We start from the raw sequence: 24,528 nt of genomic DNA on the forward strand, positions 1-24,528 counted from the left end.
GAACTGACATTCGGGTTCTTTTCCCCTTGACTGTTAAACTACGGTGATTATAAGGTAAATATTGAGAGCTCTTTGGTATTATTATCATCAGCCACTACTGGAGACAGTTGAGTCACTTATGTCAGATGGGGAATCCAGTGTTTAACTTGAAATGTTTCAGTTCTCAAATGGAACTTTAAGTGCAAAGCCCACATTCACCATTTTATTTGCATATTGCATTTACATAAGGAAACAGGTGCACTGAAAATGTTATAGAAAGAAATAAAAAACAAGGTCGTATTAAAGTATGATCAGCATAAAGAGAAGGGTAGTTTCAGGTCCCGTGCGTCAGTTCCGACCACGTCCCGTAGCTGTTGCTCACGGCCCGCTGGGGGCGGGGCAGGACACGCTGGTCTGTCCTCCAGGTAAGTCTGAGCACCCTCTCCTGCCTCAGCCACGTGGCAGGGTGGGCGCGTTCGCACAGGTCTGCAGCCGTGACTGCAGGCAGGGCGGCTCGTGAGCTCGGTTCAGCACAGGTGAGGCTGGAGCCGGCATCCGCTGTCGGTACTGAATTGACGCTCCTGACCGTTTTCTTGTTTACTGTGTTTACTCAGTAATTCAACAAATTATCAAATCACTTATATTCACAGAATTCAGGAGGGACAGCACTATTTAACTGGACTTGGATAAGCATAACAGTGGTAAATTAGTCAGAATTGGACATTTTCTATTTCAGGCGTGGAATTGTCCCACCAGAGAAAGTAAACCGAAGTAAAATTTAATTGCTCATGCCCTGGATTTTAAGATTCTGAGCTATGGAAAGTGGAAATTAAGTTCTGGTAATCAATGCTAGTGTCTAGGATAAAGTGAGGCTAATGTAAAGGGTTCTTTGTGACAAAATCCTTCTAAGAACCGTACTGAAGTTACATGTGAAAACACTGGATCTTGGGATACCAGTCCGGTGGACCAGACTCGTACGCTGCTGGGGGACTGCGTGGTGAACAGTAGTGCAGAAGGACTTCAACCCCCCTCGATAAATCCCTGCGCACCGGGGCAAAACTGCACCAGCCTGCGGGCTTCTATCCTCGCCTGTGTCTCAGGAGGAAAAGGTCAGACATTCTTGTCCTGGGTGTGGGGAGAGAGGAGGGCCGGTGGGCCTGTTCTCCAGGGAGGCGGCTCCAGTGTCTAGCTAGACACAGAAAGGCTGCGGGGCGTGGGGCTGCTTCTGCGCGGCGGGAAGAGCAGGGCTGAGGGGCAGCGGCCTGTGGCACTCGGCGTCCGTCAGCGGAGGGTAGTACTGCCTGTAGCAGCTGTACGCGAAAGTCAGGCCGATGGCCGATCCAGCCAGGACGTCTGAATGAAGACAGAGGAGACGGTCTTCCCTCACTCACAAGTCATGCTTGCTGGTGGAGGAAGCTTGACCCTCCAAGGCTACTCGTTTAGCCTGCAAGACCCCTACATTCCAGGGTTATGGTTTTGGGGGGTTTTCTTACTTTTATCATATAGCTGCACTATTGTCATGATCAAGCTGTTCCCTTAAACGCCAAATCAAAACACATCTTTAGTTAGGTAAATATAACACATTTTCTGAGTTCACTACATTGAGTTACTTTAGTTTGGAAGAATAACAGGTTCATTGAATACTATGAAAAACCCCTCATCACCATTCAAAGGGTTCTAGAGGAAGGAATAAATTCTCTAGGAGTTGCCTCTCTTTGCAAAAATTTAGTTTATCCTTCAGAACAGCTCTAAGGGCCTCTAGCTAATACTGTCAGCTTTTTTGTTTTTTTTTTTTAAATTTTGGGCTTTCTCTGCAGATACTCTGTAATTTGGATGTTTTACTATATCATTCAACTTAAATTTCTTTGGTTTAATTACAATTTTATGTTTTTTAAATTTTACTTCCATTACTGAACAAAAACCTTGACAGTGAAGTTGATTTTTAAGATAGTAAACTGAACTTTGAGGTTGGTTGTAAAAAATTTCTTAAAAGAGTTTTTTCTGAACTTATGATGCTTCAAAGTAATGGGAAAATTAGGATGTCCCTCTTTGGTAATCTGTTTAAAAGATAACAGTGAAAAAAAAAAAAAGATAACTGTGCTTTCCCATTTTCCATGCAGCAATAAGCCACGCTCTCAGTTCAGATCCAGACCATCCTCTACGCACTTGTCTGTTCACTCACTGGGGGTGTGTCCCAGGCCACGTGTGGGGGACAAATGACAGGAGACCCATGGCCAGCCCACGGCCTGGACTCCTCACTTACCCTGCCAGTGATGCTTGTAGTCACAGGTGCGGGACAGTGCAATCACAGCTGCAAAGAGGAGGGGTGACAGAAACGAACAGAATCTCCACGATTTCCCTCGGCCTCGTGGTGTGAAGCAGTGTAACTTCCCTGCCAGATAGAAGGATGCGAAGGCCAGGCCGGCAAATGCAACTAGAAGAGGGAAAACCTCTATGTCTTTTAAAGGAAAAGAAGACAGGGTTATGAACATGTTCTTAGCCCTTTTTGTAGCTTCTGGTGTAGATCACTGATGGTGACTGTCAGTTATGAGGGAGGAGAAAACAAGGGAAAATGAAGGATTTTGTCCCAAAGTGAGTGACATTTACCCGGAAAAGTTTTTGGAATCCTAGCGATGGGACTTCACTTCCCATAGCCTCTTGTTTCCTCCTATATAAATGGGAATCATAAAAAGGACCCATCTCATTGGGCTAATATGCTGTCAAATGAGACACGAATCTAAAATGCTTTTGGAAGTACCTGACTATAGTAACTCTTCCATAAAGGTTGGTTAATATTTTTATGACTAGCACAAGACTGTAGGATTTACACAGATAATACAGTAATAATGTTCAAATTTCATGAAGGGAAACTACTTCCTCTGTCCTTAAATGTTTAATACTTGAGGTTCAAGCTTGTTATTAAAGAAGGGGGGGGGTCCTCTGATTTCTAGATACAAGAATGAGTGTGTGAGATGTTCCCATCCTCATAAGTTCCCTTGGGTTAAATTCAATGATTAAAAAAAACACAGATGTAGAGTTCACATGGTATTCATACAGGAAGAGTGGCCACTGGGGAAGCTCTTACGGCCCTCGTTCACCACGGCCTTGTCTCCCGTGCACACCAAGTCTCCACGGGCTTGCCCATCCGGGAAGCAGCGGTAGAAGAAGTCTGGGCGTGGCCTGGAAGAAACACGCCAGGTCTGAACGTGGATCATTCACAGCTCCAGAAATTGTTCTTCCGTTGTGTTAGACGTCGATTAACCTGTTAACTGTCAATCAAATAGCATCCCAGGCAAAACAGTGAAACTGGACTGGATAGTCACCACTAAGAGAAAAGCCTTATTTTTCCAAGGTTAGTATTTAAATCAGAAAAAGAAAAAAAGGCTGCTGCAGCACATAATTACTTGTTAGGGGAAAGAGTCAATCATGCTGCAGCTTCCTCAGGGTGCTCTGGAGGACACACTGTGGCACTGGGAAATGTGCTGTTCTGAGCAGAAAAGAGCCCGAGAGTCAGAGGGGGACCGAGGCAGAGGGAAGGGAGGACGCGTTAAGAGAGGAGGCTCGGGAAGGTGCGGCGGGGGCTGCGTGACCCCCCTCTCCTGAAGGGGGAGGGCTGACGGCAGCTCGGGCACTCACCTCCCCACTATCAGTTTGATCGTGTTGGTGAAGACGCCATTCAGGGCCAGGGCCAGGCTGGCCGCTGCAAAGCAAAGAAACTCACTGTCGGCGGGTCTGCTGAGGTCCCTGCCTCGTTCAGCACAGCCACAGGGGACACTGTCTCGTGGGACAGCAGAGTGGTCAGCCTCCAGCCAGACTGGAGCATAAAAGGAACGCGGGCCTTGGTGGCCACTGCGGTGCCACAGGGAGGACGTCTGGCCTAGCCTAGCCTGAGGACGCGCCGCAGGCACACAGTCCTGTGCCTACAGGTGTACCCGGGAGGTAACCCACAGCTCACAGGTAAAAAGCGGGGTAGAGGGGAGACGGAGTCACCTTAGGGGCTCGCAGCACGTGGCCGCCACACACTGAGGCCACCAGCTCCATGGGGGGGAGCCCGACGGCAAAGGGCGGGGGGCACTCTTACCCAGGCAGGCCTGCCGGCTGTCGGCTGCATCCGCCTTCTTGAGACACCTGGCCAAGAGGACGGGAGCCAGCGGGGCGAGGACGGCGATGACCTGCACGGGACACAGCGGAGCTGAGCACACGAGAGAACAGAATCAGCTTGAAAACAAGACCTCCGACAGCAAGAGGGCGGAGTGACAGCAGAAGTCACACAGCAGACCTGAACTGCTCCCCTGTCCGCCTGCGGCCCCCTGGGCCCCGAGCTCCCCCGGCCGCCCTGCGCACTGCACCCGGCACGTGTCTCCCGAGCCAAAGCGGAGGGACATCCGCTCTCAACCCCGCCGAGAAGCACGGCGACGCGAAGCCCCGTCTAGCACGGAACTTCCCATAACCGTCGCCGCGGAGCCGGGATGACCGCCCACGCCCTGAAAGCGCGGTCAGAAGGCAGGCTGGTCCTCCACGCACAAACATCGGCTTGGTGGGGAGATACTCTGCCTCCACGTACGGATTCCGGTAAAGCCACATCTCCTCGGGCTGGATGAGCCTTTGGAAGGGCGGCAGCAGCTCCGTCACTCTGAAGGAGACACAAAGGAGCGGAGCGTCGGCGGCTTCTGGCGAGATCGCGCGGAACCCGGCCGGGTCTCGGAAAGGAGGGTGGGGGCTGAGGGCCCAGGCCCGGGGGCGGGGAAGGGGGCACAGCTCAAGTCCTTACAGGAAGGCCGCGAACAGCGCGAGCCGCACGCCCACCTCGGCCGCGAGGGCTGCGACGGCCACCTTCCCCTTGCCCATCGCCCGGTGCGCGCTCAAGGCTGACGTGGCGGCGCCGGGGGCGGGGCGCCGCGCGGGAGATGGGCGGGGCATCGCCTCGGGGGCGGGGCGCCGCGCGGGAGATGGGCGGGGCGGAGGGAGGAGTCGTTCCCCCGCTTGTCTCTCCACCCGCCCTCCCACGCCGCCCCGACGCTTCGTACTTACTCGGCCTTTGCTCCCGGGAAGCGCGCAAAGTGCGCGTTTCCTTTGCTGCGTTGCCAGGTTCCTTGCTCCGCTAGACCTGGGCTGCAGGGCCCACCGGCCAACCCTGCACTTGTCCCCTCCCGCCCAGGTTGGCCTGTTGGTCACTGAGTTGTAGCAAGAAGTTGTGGCAATGAACAAGTCCATACATTTAATTTTGGAACATACAGGACAATTTATTGAAGTCAATCTCAAGCAAAATCTGAAATCAGTGGAATGTCATTAAAAATCTTTCCAAATTAATCCTCACGGAAGCAAAAAAAAAAAAAAAATTTGAATCCCAAAGTATTTGTAAAATAAAAAAGGTTAGGGAACATCTCAGTAAATAGAATGTACAAAAATTATATGTTCCTACCAGCACACACAGTAGTAAGAAGCTTAAATATTACAGGCAATCCTAATACACTGTAACTAGTCAACAATAACCTATCTATATACAGGTTAACCAAGCTTTAAACGTTTCACACTATGCAATAAAACATGGGCCAATCAACAAAATCCCCAAAATATCATGTATCTTGAAGTCTATGTGGCAACATCAAGTCATTATTCAGTAATGCCCTAGTGGAACACCCCCCAGGGAAAATGAACACTAATCCTTAGTATCAGGAGCTTCTAGCCAAGTCACAGAAACTCTAATAAAAGAGATTGACTTTTAGTGAATATTGATGCTTTGTTGTTAAAGACTCAAGTCTCAAGTGATTTAGGCAAAATAACATTTCACAGGATCTACAAAGTTTATTACAGATAAACAAAGTACAGAAATAACCAATCTACAAAGGTCATTATCATAGATAAAGATCACGAGGAAATGAAAACAGAATCTGTAGGTATCTGTGGTTGTTGTGCAATATCACAAGTGGATACAAATGGATTTCTCATGTCAATTCCAATTATGCACACACCCTTATATATAAAAAGAACCTTATTATTAGCCAGTTGCAATCATCATTTAGCATCTTAGTTATCAGTGGCGATATGATTTTCTTGTTTAACATGGAGGGCATGTGACAGCACGAATGAGATAATGAGCAGTGTTAGTGACAATGAAGAAAAAGGACATTTTATCCAGTCTGCTTCTAAACTGACAAGAGTTACACCATATACACCCCTCATCTAGGTCATCTGATGGATACTGACAGCGGTGTGCACACATCAGAAGTCTGGTGGCTGGGGAAAGGGAACCCGAGGGTGCTTTCTTGCCAATTAGCAGATGCAGTGATGTCATGCAAGAAGACAAAGGACTGGAATAAAGGACTTTGGCAACTATTCCTCTTCTCCCTTTCTCTTACATGCTAATGACTTTGAGATGCTCCTGAAGGACAGGTATTTCTCTACCTCCTCTTCCTTCATACAAACGTGCCACATGCACCTGAACTTGTCACTTAAGCCATGGACTGACTGCAGAAAGAACGGAAATGGGTTTGAAACACACAGGTCACACCCGGCATTTCAGGAGTGTAACGTAAGTGCAAAATTTTTTTTCCCCCCTACACAGGCATCTATTAAAAGGAAAGAAGAGGTGCGTGGGGATAGGGCTGACAAAATAACAAAGTAAAGGACATACATAGGAAATACTCATGAAAATGCTGCTGCTATTTCATGCAGGAGTCTCTTCCCTGACTACACGCACTGAATCTGAGACCGACTGTGGACGCTCCCGTGTGCAGAACTTCACCTCTAACTCAAGTTCAAGAGGGTAAGAGACAAAACAGTGTACAAAACAATGCCTTCTATTTCATAAATTTAAAAATAACTGTAAAACAAGGAGAATCTGAGGAGTTTCAAGTACTTAAAAAACCTGAATTCAATGAGGCAGAGGTCTCAATGTTAAAGTGACTACTTCGTACCTGTGGTAAACATTATAATTCCCCTCCCTCACCCCACTGTAACCCCGTTTCTCCCAGTAGCCCACCCCAGATAAACATTGGTAGATTTCAGTATATACAAATTTCCAACTCTTTCGTGTATGTCAGTACATGGCAAAGCTATCTAATTAAATCTATTCCCGAGCCTATCTGGAAATGGAAGTGAGTTCCACTCTCTTTGTTTACAAATAACCAGAGACCAAGTCTAGGTGAAAGAAAGAAGGCGAAAGTCGCTCAGTTGTGTCCAACTCTTTGTGACCCCATGGACTATACAGTCCACGGAATTCTCTAGGCCAGAATACTGGAGTGGGTAGCCTTTCCCTTCTCCAGGGGATCTTTCCAACCCAAGGATCAAACCCAGGTCTCCCCCATTGCAGGCGGATTCTTTACCAGCTAAGCCACCAGGGAAGCCCAAGAATACTGGAGTAGGTAGCCTATCCCTTCTCCAGGGGATCTTCCCAACCCAGGAATCAGACCAGGGTCTCCTACACTGGAGGTGGATTCTTCACCAGCTGAGCTATCAGGGAAGCCCAAGTCTAGGTGGCCTGAGGCCAAAGGAAGTTGTTCTGAGTGATCACTTCATGTGATCACTGCAGCTGCAGCTGTAGCTCCGACCCGAGGGATCTAGACACACCAGCTTTTTAAGAAGTAATTCAAGTCTAATTTGCACTGCTCGTCAATTGAGCAACTTCCCCGGTCCCTTCATGCTGTCCCTTCTGCAGAAGAACAACTGGTGTGCGCTTCCCAAGCTGTCAGCACGCCATGGAGACAAATTTTCTCATCCTAATGGGACATGGTGTGCGGGAGCATCTTAACTTTAAGGTGAATGCTAAAGAAGAGCTTTCTGTTTTAAAATGAAATGAGAGACAAGCAACAAATCCCTGGGAGTCCAGAGCCTGTGCTCCACACGGCTGGCCCGCCTGCTTCCTTCCAAACTGCAGATCTGGGCTGGACCCTGCCCGAACACACCACGCAACAAGCTACTATGAAGTAAGGAAACTCTGCTTCACGATCAGGAAAGAAAGCTGTCTGACAGCCGCCCTGTCTGAGGGTCCTTGACCTGATTATCTCGAGGTTGTGGGCATCACAGCATTCTTCCCAGACCTGCTTCCTAATACTTTGTGGAAATGGCAGCAGGGAGCAGCCTTCCCCCTTCCCTATTTTATTTTTTTAGTCTTTAGATGTGTTCCTGACTTGAACACATGGAAATCTCCAAGTTTCAATGATTCTAAAAGTCAGCCTATTTTATAGCTTAGGCCAGAGCTTTTTTGAGAATTAGGGTAGGGTGGGAACTTGTTAAAAAGAGAAATGAAAATAAAACCCACCTCACTCCTAACTGTAGCCCTGATTAGACAGTCAAGAAGTGACTCACTTCCTCCAGCTGCTTCCGTCTTCCAGGAATGCAGCCCCCCTCCCCCCCGCCCCCCCAAAAGCGACAGGCAGCTCCCGACTCCCACCAGGGCCTGGAAGGGCTGGAATCTCACCTCTAGTTGTTAACAGACCCAGTTTCTGAAGCGTTCTGCCGCTTCAGAAAAACATTAACATTCACTTTTTCTCTGAACCAACATAAGGTTCAAAAAAATTACCACCGTTATCCCATGCTGCTTGATGTTATTTCATTTTCAGATAAGAATTAAAAACCAGCCATTTACGGTCTGACTACACCTAGATTTCACAGTTAGCATATCAAATAACAACTTCCGGCTGCGAGTAAGCAGCGTGTCTGCGGCAGCATCTCATGGCGAACCGTAAGCAAGCAGGCTGCTCGGACACCACGCAGACTGCATGGGTGGACACGTCCCACAGAAAGCACGACTCGCGCTCTGGCTGCCGCCACAGCCTGCGCCTTTAAACACGTGAGCCTGTGGCGCCGCCAGGCCTGAGTAGAGCTCCCTGGCCCTGGCAGGACTAAAACCACTTCTGAGGCTGTTAGAGGACAGTCCCGGACAGGGACTCCAGAGCTGCAGTCAGCAATTTCGCTTTCCACCCTGATTTCTGCAATGGCAGAACAGTCCCGCTAGCCGCCCCCTCCCGCCCCACCTGCCCACCCGGTTGCCCCCCACCCCAAATCAGAAAGCTCTCAGCGGAGCTCCGTTACAGATACACAAACAAAATGTGACACAATGCAGAAGCTGCATAAAAACACTTAAACCTAAGGTGTTTGTAGTATACAGGATATACCCTGGCTTACCATATAAAAGTCAGATATTAAATAGCACTGAGTCCAAAACAAAGCAAGAAGATTTCATGTTGGATACTGACTCAACGCAGTTACAGTTCAAATATTAAAGGAAATCCTTCATGTTAGTAAGTTTAGAAAAGCAAATGTTTATCATATACATATATAAAATAAAGTTTTAGTATGATAAAACATAGATTTTCTTAAGTTATTTTTTTTTAAAAGGACATCAAACTCTATAGTTGCTCAAGAGCAAAGTTTAGTGTTTTGGTGAGCTGTAATTCATGTGACTGGCGGCAGTCGCATTTGGTAACACGTGTAGCATCTTCTATCTTTTGAGACCGTATCTAATCAATAGAATTACTGGAGGCTCAATAAGTTACCTCAAAATTATTTGCTGGAATCACGCAAATGGCAGTTTAGGAGCTTAAGTAAAGGAATTGTAGTGTTTGTTTTTTTGTTTTGTTTTTGTTTTTTTAAACAAAAAAATCCAGTATAATTGCACATATACATACATACAAAAAAAAAAAAAGAGGCACAAAACAGATTTTTTTTCTTCTTTTAGAGAAGAGCTCTAAATTGGTAAGAAAAAAGGGGACACACAGCACAGCTGAAGGAATGTTGGGGAGCATCTATCTTCCCAGCCTTTCTGTAAGGTCACTGGGTGCTTCGGGAGGGAAAATAAATGCTGCCAGGTACAGGCAATCGTAAGCAGTCAAAATTCACAGAGAAAATTAACGTTCACTCAAGCTAACCCTAGACTTCTACTTAGTACAGTGTTACAACAAGGTCTGACAGGACTAATGGATCCATACAGGGAATCCTGGAATAGACACATCCCTAACCGTTACGAGCAAGGGCGTTGTGTGGGCAGACAGCCCGCTTCACGAGCGTCTCTTCTCGCCAGTGCTGCTTTCTCGGGGGCTCTCCCTAAGTGCCTCCTGCGATGAAGCGCGCTTGTGTGGCCTTACCTTCCCTGTACGAGTGCCTCCCTGCCCCGGTGGGGGCAAGTCTAAGGACTGGATAATTTACAGGTCACTCGGGGAATGCCCCGACCCCTTTTGCCCTCAAAGGCAGAGTTAAACAGAAAGAGCTACTCAAATCACACGAATTCAAATTCATTTGTGTAGTTTCCATCAAGAAACTGAGTGGTCAGTTGATAAAGGGGAGTTTGACTGGGAGACGGAAAATAAAACGCCCAACATTCTCTCCAAGTCAGACCAGGGTCCACAGCACACTGGACAGACAAGGGTGCTCCTCTGACCCGACTTTTGGTCCGTGCCCTTCATCTGCCTTTAGCTGCCTTTACCAGTGCCCAGGATAACAGGAATGTCCATTCGAACCCTGCATTCACATACCACATAAATGCACTTCACCAAAACACCCATTATCATTGGAGAACATTTCAGACTCGGTGAGACCATCCGCTTCCAGTTTCCTCCAGAAGGAAAAACCAGCAACCACATCACATACCTTTCTAGGTAAAGTCACATCAGAAAGCCCGCCGAGTGTGAGAGCACAGACGTAATATCCACTGAGGGCTTCTGTTTTCAGGAGGCCAGGTGCAGTCCTCCCACAGAGCTATCTCTAGACCATGAGGGACACCTGGAAGGGAAAGCAAAGCCAGCCGCCCTCCCGCCCGGGAGAGGGGCCTGTGACACCGCCAGACCCTTCTCTAGAGGGCTTTCTGCAATTCCTACTTAAAACACACATGTATACACATACACTGATCAGACTATCTGAACTATGCGTCTCTGAATCTTAAAAAATGAAAATAAATAAAGGAATGAGGGCTACTTTTTTTTTTGTACACCCACGGAACACATCCTAGACTTTAAATTTATCTCATTAACAAAAAACTTTCTTTTCTCTCTGTTCTTATTTTAAAAAGCGAAGACAGCTCTTTTTTTGCCAGCTGCAAAGGCTCTGGAGCACAGTAAAAGGGCAAGAAAAGACCAAGTGAATCTAACCCTCCACAAAGGAATTCCCAAACCGACAGAACTGAAAACAGCAGAGCCCACCACCGGCTTCGGCCTGCGCACCGGCTCCCTGCTCCTGCTTTCGCGAGGCGGCGCTGCTGGCCAAGGCTGCCTGCATCGCAGCGGTCTCTTCTTGCACTGATGCGTCCTCTACTTTTTTCTTCTTTTTTTCCCTTTAATTTAAAGAGAAGGACATTTTCCCCGCCCGTTTACTCTTTGACTTCTTCTCCGTGATCCTGTGATTCCAGTTTACACTTGATCTTGCTCCAGTACTCGGGGGACACGGGGGACGCAGGGTCGTGCTCCGAGCAGCAGAGCCGGCCTTCCAGGGCAGAGGGCACCAGCGCCCCCTTCTCGTGATCTTTACAGAAGGACCGGGGGCAGAACTCGCAGAAGGCGACGGCCGCAGCGCTGCACTCATCACACTGGTGCCAGGGGCACTCCCACTTTCCTGGGGAGGCGGGAAGAAGGACGGAGCTCAGTGAGTGCCCAGGTCCATCACCCACCAGACACGCCACCTCCCACCTGCCCCTCTGGCTGGAGGCTGCGTCTGGCTGACCACAGCTCCAGGCCTCGGCCCGCGAGAGGTCTGCATGGTCCTGGCGGGGTGGCTGTGAGCTCTGCCCCCAGTTCCACACCTCAGGGGCCAGCTGCCCACCTCGGGGAACACAAGACCCCAGCCCTGCACCCACGGGCATCCCCCCCACGCACTGGGAGGCGCTTGGTCTGGCCGTTGTCCCCTCCGCTTCCCATGGCACGGCCCACGGGGGCTGGACCGCGGCGGGTGGGGGCGCTCACCGTAGGGCGGCTGCGGCAGGTTAAGGCAGAGCAGGTGGTAGGCCTTGGGGCAGTCCTTCCTGTCGCACATGACCAGCTCCCCGCCGTCCCCACACTGGAAACAGACGTCCTCGTGCAGCTGCTTGGGCTCGGTTCTGATTTTTCGTCGCTTCGGCTTTAACTTAGCATTTTTGGCCTTTTCTTCAGCTGTGGAGGCACATGCCGACTGGCGGGAAAGAGGGATCATGGTTTTAACGATCACAGCGCATGAAGTTTTACGGAAAAGGAAAATCCTATGACCTCAGGTTCACAAAAATCCATCTGTTGTCCAGTTAGCTAAAACTCCAGAAGGGCTTGTCCCATAACAGAAATGAAAGAAAAACAAGCCTTCATTGGGACTTCCTTGGTGGTCCGGTGGATGAGGCTCTGTGCTCCTAATGTAGGGGGCCTGGGTTCGATCCCTGGTCAGGGGACTAGATTCCACATGTTTTAACTAAAAGAGCCCATGTGCTGCAACAAAGAGCTGGTGCAGCCAAATTAAAAAGAAAAAGAACACTGTTCTATTTCAAAAACAATGCTTCATTTTCATTGACTTTTGAATAGGTGCTTTTTTTCAAAATTGCAAAAACACTGAGATATCATTCACAAACCATAAAACCCACCAATTTAAAGTGAGTAATTGCATGGGTTTTAGGGTATGGTGAATTTTTTTTTTTTAATGTTCTTGAAAAGGAGTCTGCTAACTTCCAATTCAATCAGAAATACAAACATGTTCAGAACCTGACAGTTCTTACTGAGATATACTCCAGTGGGGACTTGGCGTCTCAACTCCAGGTAGACACAACCGATGGACCACACACTAAACCATCTGGCCCACTCTTCCTGAGACGGTTCTCCAACAGCGCCCTCCCCACCACTGACCTTGGGCCGCACGCCCAGGAAGCCGCTGCAGTTGTCTGCCCCGCAGTGGCACTCCGTCCTGCCGTTGCCCAGACAGTCCAGGTTGTAATTAAATGTTAGCTCCATCCCTAGGCCACAAGAGAGAGAACCGTTCATACTCAAGTTCCGGGGAAGAGAGAAGCCATCAAAGACACAGCCTCACACTGAAAAAAGAGACAGAATTCTGACGTGAAGACCCTTCCCTCTTCCTTGTTCCACATTGAAGGCAGTGATGGGGAAAGGAAAACAAACAAACAAACAAACAAAACTAGAGGAAAACATCCCCATCTGCCAACGATTAAAGCAAAAAGAAACATTCTACAAAGGCCATCATAGCCTTTCCACTGAAGCGGTCAAACACCATCAAAGAGACTGAGAATCTGAAATCTGTGCTCAAGAAAAATCTTTTTCTAAAACAAATTCACACCTAGTGTGCAAGTGAACAATATGACCGTGGAATTGTCACAACCATACCATGTTCAGCAGCTAACGTGTAAGTAGCTAATCTTACATTATGATCAGAAAAAGAGTTCAAAATGCAGGTTTACTATTCAAACCAAAGACCCAGGGATTCAAACTAGGAGGTCCAAAGCTTCCTTTGGCTGGGCCTCAGCAATCCAGTGAGCGCTAGAAACACAGTTTAAATCCCCTTCAGTTACGGCATTTCCCTTCCCACCCATTTTTCTAACAAAGGGGAAATTAAGTTCTGCTGTTATGATGGTGGATGGGTAAGGAAAAATAAAAGCAATGACTGCTTCAAAAAGCTTTTTATGTCTAATTTGTAACAGAATGCTCTTTCGAACTAAAAAACAAAACAAGAAAGCTCCCACAACAAGCCAGGAAACCAGCGGATGTTAACGCAGGCTCATTACTTTAAATTAAAAAAGAAAAAGAAAACAAAAGTTTAAACATCTGCTTACATTACACAGACAGCAATCATTTGGAGGATGAATTCACTTCTACTAATCTCCCTTTTGCAGGATATAGAGTTTTACTTCCTAATGGCAGATAATTCTAAACACAGCTCTTTATCTTATTTGAATAAATACGTGAGCGTCAAAACTTAAAGAGTGTCCTGGGGGAGGGAGCAAGTTAAGTTCCTTTTACCTGCAGGAATGTCACAAAGAGCAAAAAGCCCAACGCGAACGTCTCCATTCACGGTCCACTTTTGGGTTTCACAGTTTGGATTACAACTGTGGTTCATAAAGCGAGAATAATTTCCCTTCGGGCCAGCATCAATGATACGGTCCTTCAGAAAGAAAAGAAAGGAAGAGAGAGCTCCTTTGACATAAAACTGAGCATCAGCGTGTCGGAGAAACCCCCAACTCAGGCAAGAGCCACAGGGCAGCACCGGGCGCCGCCAGCCAAGGCCTGACCACCTACAGCTTCACAGATGTGCTCCTGGGGCGAGTGACTGAGTCCTCTTCTCTACATGGAGACCAGGTCAGAGCAAGTAAGACAACGTGAAGTCTGGGTTCTTTTAAAGTTTGTTTCTAGAAACAGACCGCAGATAACGCCACTTAGAAGGTCAGCTGGCCGTGGGGCTGAAGGAAAGGTATTTTCTGAGCAGTGTGCTCGGCTGGGACGCTAATTGAGACGGGGATGATGGTGGTTTGCTGCCAGGCCTCTCCCCCTGCTCTGAGCGAGAAGCGGGGCTGGGGTCTGGGGGCACTGAGTGATGAGAACTTAGGCCACAAAGAGAGAGGGAGGAGAAGTGAGACACTTCTCTGCACGAAGACTTGGAGATTTGGTTGATGGAAACGCTAGAGTCTGGAATATAATCTTTGTCGTTTACATTTACTTATATAAAAGTTCAAGGTATCTAAAGAAGTCCAACATTTTGGCTCCCTGAATTTACGCTCTGATAATCCGGAAAGGCTCTGGAGGGCGGAGCCCCCCAGTGCTGTCCGGAGGGCTGGAGCAGTCACCGGCAGTGGGGCTGGGAGATAAGGGGGCGGTCGGCAGCCATGAATAAATGGCATTTTATGTTTCTAAATTATCTGTTTGTGAAAGTGGTAAAACGTTCAGTGACATAACAGTTAAACTAATACTCTTCAATGATTTCTAATTCTTTTAATACTATTCTGATTCAGTTTTAGAGAGAGCCTGGAACACAGGAAACACAGGTACTAGTCCAGGTTCTTCGTTAAGCTGTAACAAGATATTCAACACATCATTTCTCATGGCTGGACCTAGTTTCTCGTCACCTATAAATCAGAGGACTGTTGGAGAAATTCAATAAGATAGGTTTTGCAGTGATGTGCTTCAAGTAACACAGTTGCATGTATTAAATCAGAAGTTTTACTGTCTCTTTTCTTTTGACTTTATTCCTTTTTCCTGACTCATTAAAAAAAAAAAAGTGTAAATATACAGAATGATTTACAGTTAGGATTTTTTTGCTGAAGCAGAACTCTCCTGGTGGTTTGTAACTTAGAATCAGAGGTGACTCTCTCCGTTGGTGATAAACAAACTGAGGACCAGGTCTTCCAGTGACTAAGAGCCGGGGCTCAAATCCGGGTGTGTTGACCTTGTTGCTGGTCACCCTCTCACGCTCGGCGCCGTGTCACGTGACCTGCCACAATCCCTCAGGTTTGTATTCTGGTATAATGAGCATATTACAGCGCGAAGCACACTGGCTACTGCAGACCATTATGTTTTGCTTGAAACGAAACCGAATTAGAGGAAGGAAACTGAATTCAACCTAAGACTATGGGACTAAACCAAAAAAAAATCCTTTGTTCTTACCAAAAAAAAAAGCAATTTTACCTTGGTAACAGTTAACATATAAAAATTAGTTACACTGTTCTCGTGGGCTCGCTTGATTCGCAATCTGCATTCTTCCTCATCAATTAATTCGCCAACATATTCATTTACAAATTCACCCTGGAGAGGAGCATGCAACATGAAGAGGACCAATTAGTGTATTGTATTAGAAAGCGTTCCAAAATACCACATGTGTAACTCAAGAGAATTAACCCAAACCCTTCCTGGAAATAGAAATATACAAAATAAGACCAGAAAATTGACACTGGGACGAGATTCTGACAATTTCACACGCACTCGTGTGTGTGCATATGTGTTGTTATGTGTACACGCGTGCATTTCTGTGGAGTTCTACCCGGTGGGCAGTCAGGGAGCCACCACCACAATCAATAACCGACCTGCCCTGTCAACACAGATGCCCCGAACCGCTCCTTCATAACCACGCCCATCCTCCGTCCCTCATTAGTTCTCCAAATCTATAGTTTTTTTCTTAATTATATTTTATGGAAGTATAGTTGACTTATAACACTGTGTTAACTTCTGACGTGTAGCAGACTGATTCAGCTATACATACACATAGGCTCTCTTTTGTATATCCTTCTCCATTATGGTTTATCACAGGATATTGAATACAGTTCCCTGGGCTAAACAGTAGGACCTTACCCAACCCTATAGTTTTATCATTTTGAGGGTGCTCTATAAATGGAATCACAATATGTAACCTTTAGAGATTGGCTTCTTAAAGAAATTTAGCTTAATTCCCTTGAGATCTAGCCAAGCTGTTGTGGGTATCAATAGTTTATTGTTTCATTACTACTGAGTAACAAAGCTTTTATTACCAAATAAAGCTGCTGTGAACATTTTGATAAAGTTTTTGTGTAGACAAAGGTTTTCATTTCTCTGGGATAAATGCTGGGTCATATGGTGAGCATATGTTTAATTTTTTAGAAAACTGCCAAACTATTTCCCAGAGTGGCTGGCTCATTTTGAGTTCCCACCACACACTCCCCATGTGTGGGAGAGCCGGCTTTCCCACGTCCGCGTCAGCATGTGGTATGTGTGCGCTCAGTCGTGTCTGACTCTTTGTGACCCCGTGGACTGTAGCCCACCAGGCTCCTCTGTCCGTGGGATTCTCCAGGAAAGAATACTGGAGTGGGTTGCTATTGCCTTCTCCAGGGGATCTTCCCCATCCAGGGATCGAACCGGGGTCTGCTGCACTGCAGGTAGATTCTTTACCAGCTGAGCTACTAGGGAAGCCCATGGGATTGCCACTGTTTTTCATTCTGCTGTTCTAACAGGTGTGTAGTAATAAGCTCCTTTTAAAAATAAGTGTAAATACTGTATATTCGACCTCTCATGTTTATAAATGCATAATCATGAATCACCCTTTCACCTCGAAGACTTGGTTGATTCAATCTAGGGCAACAGCATTAACTATAGGATTTCTTGGTGTTAAAAATACATTTCCAAGGCAGAGAAATGTCTTCAGGGAGTAAATTAATATGTATTTGCTGTTGTTTTTACCAGACCTGTGTTCCTCCCCCAGCCCCCAACCCGAGTTCTCAGCAGCCAGGCTCACCGCTCAGCATCACAGAACTGAGAGCATCAGTCATCTAAAGAGATGCGCTGTAGTGTCTTTTCTGATTCTGAGTCATTAAGAGCATAAGCCAACATCCTTATGTATGGATACTTGCCTTTTCCCACCGATAAGAAGACAAGACTGTGACTTTGGTACGAGAGAAGGGAGATACTGGGTGAGCCGGCTGGCCAGCTGGCCACTGGGGACGTGGGCAAGGGCCTGTCTGCTTCAAGCAGCTACAGCTCGTCTCGGCTGGGCCTGGCTACCACACAAGCGCGCTTCTGGGGGCTCCTATCCCTACTGTAACCGGTGGGACAGGCTCCGACAGGGAGCCGCGTTTCCCTTCTGCCAGCGACACCGTGACAAGACAGCTCTGCAAGGCACGTACTGTGCGCGGCAGGCCCTGAACGGCTTTCCCTCACGCGGTTCGGACTTGGACCTCGGCTGCTGGAAACATCTTGCCCTTGTCCCCGTCACTGGCCTCCCAGACAGATCTCATCGTCATCTTGGCTGCACTGCCACCTAGCGTCACTTAATTTTATGGCGAGTTTTCCTTACAGAAGACCGAATAGAGGGGAATTCAGACCAAATCAGCTCCACCTTACTTGTCTGATACACTTGAGATTCAAGTCAAGGTTTCATCTGAAGAAAGGGTTCTGCGGCTTTTAAAGGTCTGAAGCCATGTGTTACGGTTTCTATTTACTATTCTATGAAAACTGGCGAATACTGAAAAGACAAAGTGCTGATATCAACCATGAGGCATGTTAAGTCTTGTCAACTCGATATGGTTGTGAATAAATGTGTCTAGTTATTTTGTAAAAGAAATATTTTAGGCATCTAAAAAGTGACAAATCTTTAGCCTCAAAGAGTTGCTTACTGGACTTAAAACCATTAACTGTGAATTCAATTGTGGTTAAAAATAACAAAATAAAGAACTTTTAAAATGGAAGAAATCTGGAACTTCTCTGGCGGTCCAGTGGTTAGGACTCCACGTTACCAATGCAGGAGGCGCAGGTTCAATCCCTGGTCGGGGAACTAAAATCTCCCATGCCATGAGGCATGGCCAAAAATAAATAAATAAATAAATTTTTAATTGCTAGAAATCTATCCTTAAAGGCAACAGCAAAAAGACAGTTTAATTTAGTATTTAATATAATTTTTTTTTAGGGCTTTCCTAGTGGCTCAGTGGTAAAGAATCTGCCTGCAATGCAGGAGCCAGGGGAGATGTGGGTTAGACCCCTGGGTTGGGAAGATCCCCTAGAGGAGGAGGGCATGGCAACCCACTCCTGTATTGGTGCCTGTAGAATCCCATGGACAGAGCAGCCTGGTGGGCTACAGTCCGTAGAATCGCAAACAGTTGGATACGACTGAAGTGACTTAGCACGCACACATGTTTTTAATTTCTAAGAAAGAAATCACTTCATAACAGGAAGTCCCTTGTTTAACTCTGGCATACGTTTTTAGGAATCTGTTATGTGTGAAAAGAAGGGGATGATGATGGTGTGCATTCAGTCTCCCCTGGGCTCCTGTCTCTGAGTGTACCCAACAAGCCTTTTCCACATTGCTACAGTCTTCCTAACTATGCTGTTCGGAGACTCTGCAAGCTCAGTTCTTTTGTAAATGACCAACCGCCTTCCACCAGCAATTCCTCAGGTGCTAAAGGGCAGAGTAATCCTGGCTGGTACTTTCTTCTCTTTTGATTATATCATTAATTTAGTAACTTAGAACATGGTTTAGAGTAAATGTAACTACTATTAAAAGGTGTCAACACTGTATTAAATTGGGTAGATTTCAGGATGGCTCCACAAACTCCCTTGAAGCCATAAGTTAAAACCTGCGAGTGACACGCAGGGCGTTAAAATGGTATCAAAATGTTTGCATTATACGGTGACATTTAAAAAATGTGTATTTGACCACGTCGGGTCTTAGCTGTGGCATGGCGACCTTCGCCACGTCATGTGGGATCTCTGGTTGTGGCGCACGGACTCTAGCTGTGGCAGTGGGCTCGGCAGTGGTGGCCCGGGCTCAGCTGCTCCGTGGCATGCGGAATCCTAATTCCCAGACCAGGGATTGAACCCGTGTCCCCTGTATTGCAAGCTGGATTCTTAGTCACTGGGCCACCGGGGAAGCCCCTATATGATGGCACTTTAAATGCAGATAGCCTTTGATCAAGCAACCCAATCCACACACCCAATGCTCTGGCGAATCCTGCAGGCACTACCTCCGAAATGTCAGAAGTCCAACCACTTCTTTCCTGCTCAACTACAACCCCGATTAGGCCACACCACCTGGACTCTCATGGTCTCCTTTTATTGCCCTCTCTCCGTTTGTGTGTATTAACTGCACAGAAAAGTTCTAAAAGGCTACACACCAACTTATGAACAATGGTTTTCTCTGGTTAGGAGGACAGGAATTGAGGAATTTCACTCTTTATTATCTTTTTCGTATTGAGTTTCTGTTCTATGTTATATAGCGTTTCATTATAAAGGTGATTTTTTTTTTTTAAAGGCAGAAAAATGCCAGGAGTAATTTTAAATTCCCACTAGGCCCATCTTCTCTTAGAGAACATGGCTCCAAGATCTACACATCAGCAGGTGATGGTGGGGGTGGGGGGGTAGGTGGAGAAGATGAACTTTTTAAAAAACAGATTATTTAGGCCTGTCACCAATATTTCAGTTGACACTCATTTTAACAAGGACCCTGGAAGATTCTCAGGGTCTCTAAAGGTTAAGAGCCACTGTTTGAATAGTAGGATTTGTTGGTGATTCTCAATTATTGAATTATTTGGATTAAAATATTTTCCACAATGGGCATGCATTTCCTGTGTTAAACAGAGTGCTTTGAAGAATTACCTCAAAGTATAAGAACGAAGATAATTTATAAGCATTAAAGATCTCAACTTTTTCTAGTTGCTCTGTATATATGATCTAATTTGAGACTACCCACAACTCTTACACGTCGGGCAGGGCTTATTATGTCCATTTTAGAGATGAAGGAACTGAGACTCAGACAGGTTAAGTCAGCAGTCCTCATCCTTTTTGGCACCAGGGACTGGTTTCATGGAAGACAATTTTTCCATGGATGGGGGAGGGGGGGGATGATTTTGGGATGATTTAAGGGCATTACATTTCATTGTACACTTTATGTCTATTATTATTACATCGGTTCCATCTCAGATCATCAGGCATTAGATCCCAGAGGTTGGAGACCCCTGGGTTAAGTGCCTTGACAGGGGCTTCATGGCTAATTACGATGTTGAAGCAAAATCCTGGGGTTGCTAGTTTCTGTCCAGTATGGTCTTAACTTTACTATTTTTCCTTTTACCTATATTAAATCTAGTTTGTTTAACAAGTAAAAAATATTTCGGTTAGAATGACCAATGTCCCTTCTCCTTTTGACTGATCACAGGAAAAGTGAAAGTCCCTCAGTCGTGTCTGACTCTTTGTGACCCCACGGACTGCAGCGTGCCAGGCTCCTCTGTCCACGGCATTCTCCAGGCGGGAGTACTGGAGTGGGTAGCCAGTGCGGTCTCCAGGGGATCTTCCTGACCCAGGGACCAAACCCGGGTCGCACTGCAGGCAGATTCTTTACCGTCTGCTCTTCTAACCATTTCTTACTTGCTCCAGAGTACCAAACTCTCACCCTGAGAAGCTGCAGAACTGTAGGACAAATCCCTGTGTCCCGAACCCTTACTGCCACTCTGAGAGGTACGGTCCCGGGCTGCCCCAGCGCCGCCCCGCCCCGTGCTACCTTCTTGATGCTCCTCTTGGTCCTGAGGCCCCAGCCCCTGCGCTCGGTCCTGATGACCTCGGCGTCCGGGTAGAGCCTCTTGGTGAAGCACTGGTTCTGGCAGCGCTCACCCGCCGGGCACACCTGCGGATGACACTCGTACTGCAGCATGCGGTTCAGGCACTCGGACTCCAGGCCGCACGGGTTCTCGTCGGCTGGCTTGCAGTTGCAGCGGGGGATCTCCGACAGGTCCGCCACCTGGATCTGCACCTTTCCTATCACTTTGTTGGCCTGGTAACAAAACCACAAGCGGGAGGGAGGAATCTGAACAGGATGCCGGAGACACCCAGACCCGCCTGGCCCCGCCACTGCCCATGGGGTCACCCCGAGAAAGGCTCTTTATCCTGGTCAAGATTTCCCAAGTTGAGTAAGCTGAGATTAACAGCTGCCTCTCCTAAGCTGACAAAAATACCAAAACCTGATGTGAGTCCTCATTTATTCTCTGTTTTTCCCCTCCTACCAGTTGATGATGATTTCATAAAGTTGAAAACAGCTCTGGCTCTCTGGAAAAAAGGGGGCTAAATCCCTACATTCTTGTTGGTTACTGGACAGGCTGAGGAGCAAGCTTATCAAAGCCCCCGCCCTCCCGGGGCAACGGCCTCGACTCCCAGTGGATGCTCCGACAGAAGCTGTCGGGTTGTTCTGCACAGACTGAGTCGTGATCAGCATAAAGGTTTTACAAGTCAGTCAGGGCCTTCTAACTACTAAGAGAGCAGTTTCACCTTGTCTGTTGAATACCAGCATTTTCGTGGGTGAAGACTCACTTTGATGTGTTTGTATGGAGGGGGTTTTCTTGAGTTTTTTTCAATCTCCAGTGCTTCTTTACTTTCTCTTTGTGCTTTTAATTCTTGGAAACGTTTTGCAGCTTCTTCCAATGCTGCCAATAAGACCAGACAAAGCATATAAACACCCCAAACCAACTAAACAAAAACCACGAGGAGAGTTGTTTTTACCCTGCCGTCCCCATGCACTGAACGGGACCTGAGGTTTTCTGTTTAAAATTATGTCCTGGAAGGAAGCCTTTACCGCCAGGGAAGAGTGACACTGAGATGGGATATGAGGCGTCACAGCTGAGCGCTGCTCTGTGCAAGCTGCCAGCTGGGAAAAGAGGCCCCCTCAGTGGTCAGGGGCTTCCACAGGAACCGGAGGGCGGCTTTGCACCTTGTACCAGGTTTAAACTCACTTCACTCCTCCCCAGAAAGCTCAACTTGCCGTCAACTTGTTGCAAAAACAGATGGTAAGACTTAAGAGAGCGTATTAACGGCTGCCAGGGGGTGGGGAGACAGTTCAGGAGTGTGGGATGGACACAAACATACAGCTATATTTACAATGGATAACCAACCAGGACCTACTGTGTAGCTCTGAGAACTCTGCTCAAGGTTATGTGGCAGCCCGGATGGGAGGGGAATTTGAGGGAAAATGGATACATGGGTATGTATCACCTGAAACCATCACAACATTGTTTGTTGACCAGGTATACCTCAATACACAGCAAAAAAAGTTAAAAAAAAAATAGATAACAAAAAATTTTACACAGAAACAGCTGTATGGCTCTTCATGGGAAGTGTTTACTACTCTTCTATGGCAAAGGTGCTTCACTTAATTAAGGAGACTCTGCGTTTCCAGAAAAATCTCTATGTCTGTAGTAAGATCACTGAGGAAACTTCTTTCACATACACAGCACAGTCTACTACACTGAATGAGTTTTTCTAAACGACTGGATTGTGAGGTGGTTCTAACATGACCGGAAACTATGGACGCCAGGTCATAACACCTGATGAAAACTCCCTAACACCAGAAACATGTCCTCTGCAAGTGAGAAGTGCGAAGAGATCAACATAGGAGTGTCGGTTCTGAGTCACGGTGAACGTCATCCGATGTACCTTTTTTGAAGGTCTTGTTGATACTGGTCTGTCCATCAGCAAAGCTTTTGTCTCCTTCGACGTAAGGGAACACTCTGCCCTGGTGGACCCAGTAGTAATCGTGAGAGCCGAAGAAGAACACGGGGAAGTCGCCCAGGTCGTGCTTGAGGCCCTGGATGTTGAGCGGCACAGACCGGGGATTGCAGATCTCAGCTGGCCACCATCTGAAAGCGGGAGGATGGAAAGTCACACTAAGCTTTGCATGGCCGGCAGGAGCCGGAAAACATTGGTTTTGTACTTTGTAATTTTCATTGCAAGTCTAAGGACACAGAACACCTCGCTTATCTTTAATCCTGCCCAAACCACACGTCACTTAAAAACATACTGATGAACGAATTAATGAATGAAATGGTGAACACAGACTAAACAAACTAGGCCCTAAACACCCAATCTGATTTCTTCCTTAAATATTAATATTTGACATTTATAAAAGTATATATATCATAAGAATAAAACATACTAATAAGGTTAACAGTGAAACTACGATACAACTTAAGAATTAGAATTGGCCAATAAAATATTCCAAACCAGATTTCAGTCCTGGAAAAGTCACATTTTTCTCCAAATGTGACATTCTTAATTCCAAGATTGTCTTTCAAGCTATAGAAGTTTATTCCTGGCAGTCAAGAGAATCATTTGAGGATAAACTGATGCTGTAGTAAAGAATGCCTGCTCCCATTCAAACGGACATTTTCTGACTCTCTAATCAGCCAGGATAAAATACATTCTGGTCAAATGTACTAGGCTTTTATCAGTGTGTACTTCAGAATCTAATTCATCTTAGATCATAATAGACGTGGGATTTGGGATAGGCCTGAAAAAATCATGCTTCCTGTGATGCCTGGTCCACAGTGACCACTGGGGGAACCACCTCTGAGGCGCACTGGAAGACTTCCTGCAACTGGGCAAGTCAGGAACTGGAGGGTGAAGCCGCGGCAGTACCTGCGACCGCTGATACCAACAGCAGACGCACACAAACTCAGTTTTTTTAGTCCCATTTTATACATGCCTAATAAAACCACTTATTTAATGAACAATGAATGACATTATTGGGAAGATAAACGATGAACATGCTTCACCTAAAAGCACCCCATGTTCACCTATGGGTTAATTAAAATGTGGGTAGAAAGCCAGTGTTCAAATTGTTAAAAACAACACTATTCTGTGTAATCAGTATTTGGTTCCCCTAAAAGCAGGCTGGGCAGTGGTTGTATTTCTGATCCGTGTTAAGGCCACATGTGGGGTGCATGTGGTAACCACACACACTGGCTCAGACAGACGGGGGTATGATTTCTGCCAGCCTTGTTCCAGGCCCACGTCTCCCCCAGGAAGTCTCATATCAGAATAACTAGTTATTGAAAAGAAACAGTTTCTTGGGGCCCAGAGAGGTCTGAGTGGAAAAAATACATTAGGAATTAGTCCATGGATATAAAATCAGGCAGATAAAATGTCACCGGCCTGTGAAGGGGGACCTCTGCTTTGGGCCTCTTTAAATGTCACGTGATTAAAATTTAAGTATTAAAATTAAGTCAAATATATTTTCATATTCATAAAGTTTTTTAAAAAGGAAAGATATAATGGACAGCATGGTGACTATAGTTAATGATACTGTATTGTATTTGAAAGTTGCTAAGAGAATAAATCTTAGCCATTCTCACCAAAGTTCAGCTTTTTTGGGTGCTACCTG

General features: G+C 46.6%; 2 protein-coding genes across 6 annotated transcripts in view; both read right to left on the reverse strand.

The window, feature by feature from the left end:
* Positions 1–180: 180 nt before the first annotated feature.
* Positions 181–6,931, reverse strand: PLPP5 (phospholipid phosphatase 5). 5 transcript variants are annotated; one of them, XM_065901551.1, is made up of 7 exons: positions 4,786–6,931; positions 4,544–4,612; positions 4,061–4,151; positions 3,616–3,679; positions 3,035–3,159; positions 2,243–2,437; positions 181–1,332 (listed from the first exon to the last, which is right to left on the reverse strand). In XM_065901551.1, the coding sequence occupies exons 1-7, from the start codon at positions 5,191–5,193 to the stop codon at positions 1,169–1,171; spliced, it is 1,116 nt and encodes a 371-aa protein (XP_065757623.1). In that variant the 5' UTR covers positions 5,194–6,931; the 3' UTR covers positions 181–1,168. The 5 variants fall into 5 exon arrangements, with proteins under 5 accessions (XP_065757623.1, XP_065757621.1, XP_065757624.1 ...); XM_065901549.1 differs by having other exon boundaries at positions 4,504–4,612; positions 4,751–6,927; XM_065901552.1 differs by having other exon boundaries at positions 2,243–2,413; positions 4,786–6,926.
* A 2,076-nt stretch (positions 6,932–9,007) lies between these two features.
* The window catches only part of NSD3 (nuclear receptor binding SET domain protein 3), a 102,119-nt gene continuing 86,598 nt past the window's right edge, over positions 9,008–24,528 (reverse strand). Inside the window, exons 17-24 of the mRNA XM_065901540.1 lie at positions 22,803–23,005; positions 21,684–21,796; positions 20,881–21,150; positions 15,555–15,671; positions 13,896–14,037; positions 12,771–12,877; positions 11,871–12,075; positions 9,008–11,523 (exon numbers count right to left, since the gene is read on the reverse strand). Coding sequence (XP_065757612.1) covers positions 11,282–11,523; positions 11,871–12,075; positions 12,771–12,877; positions 13,896–14,037; positions 15,555–15,671; positions 20,881–21,150; positions 21,684–21,796; positions 22,803–23,005 — 1,399 coding nt within the window. The 3' untranslated portion in view covers positions 9,008–11,281. The remainder of the gene's footprint in view (positions 11,524–11,870; positions 12,076–12,770; positions 12,878–13,895; positions 14,038–15,554; positions 15,672–20,880; positions 21,151–21,683; positions 21,797–22,802; positions 23,006–24,528) is intronic.

The sequence above is a fragment of the Muntiacus reevesi genome, chromosome 10 (assembly GCF_963930625.1).
Source record: "Muntiacus reevesi chromosome 10, mMunRee1.1, whole genome shotgun sequence".
Taxonomy (NCBI): Eukaryota; Metazoa; Chordata; class Mammalia; order Artiodactyla; family Cervidae; genus Muntiacus; species Muntiacus reevesi.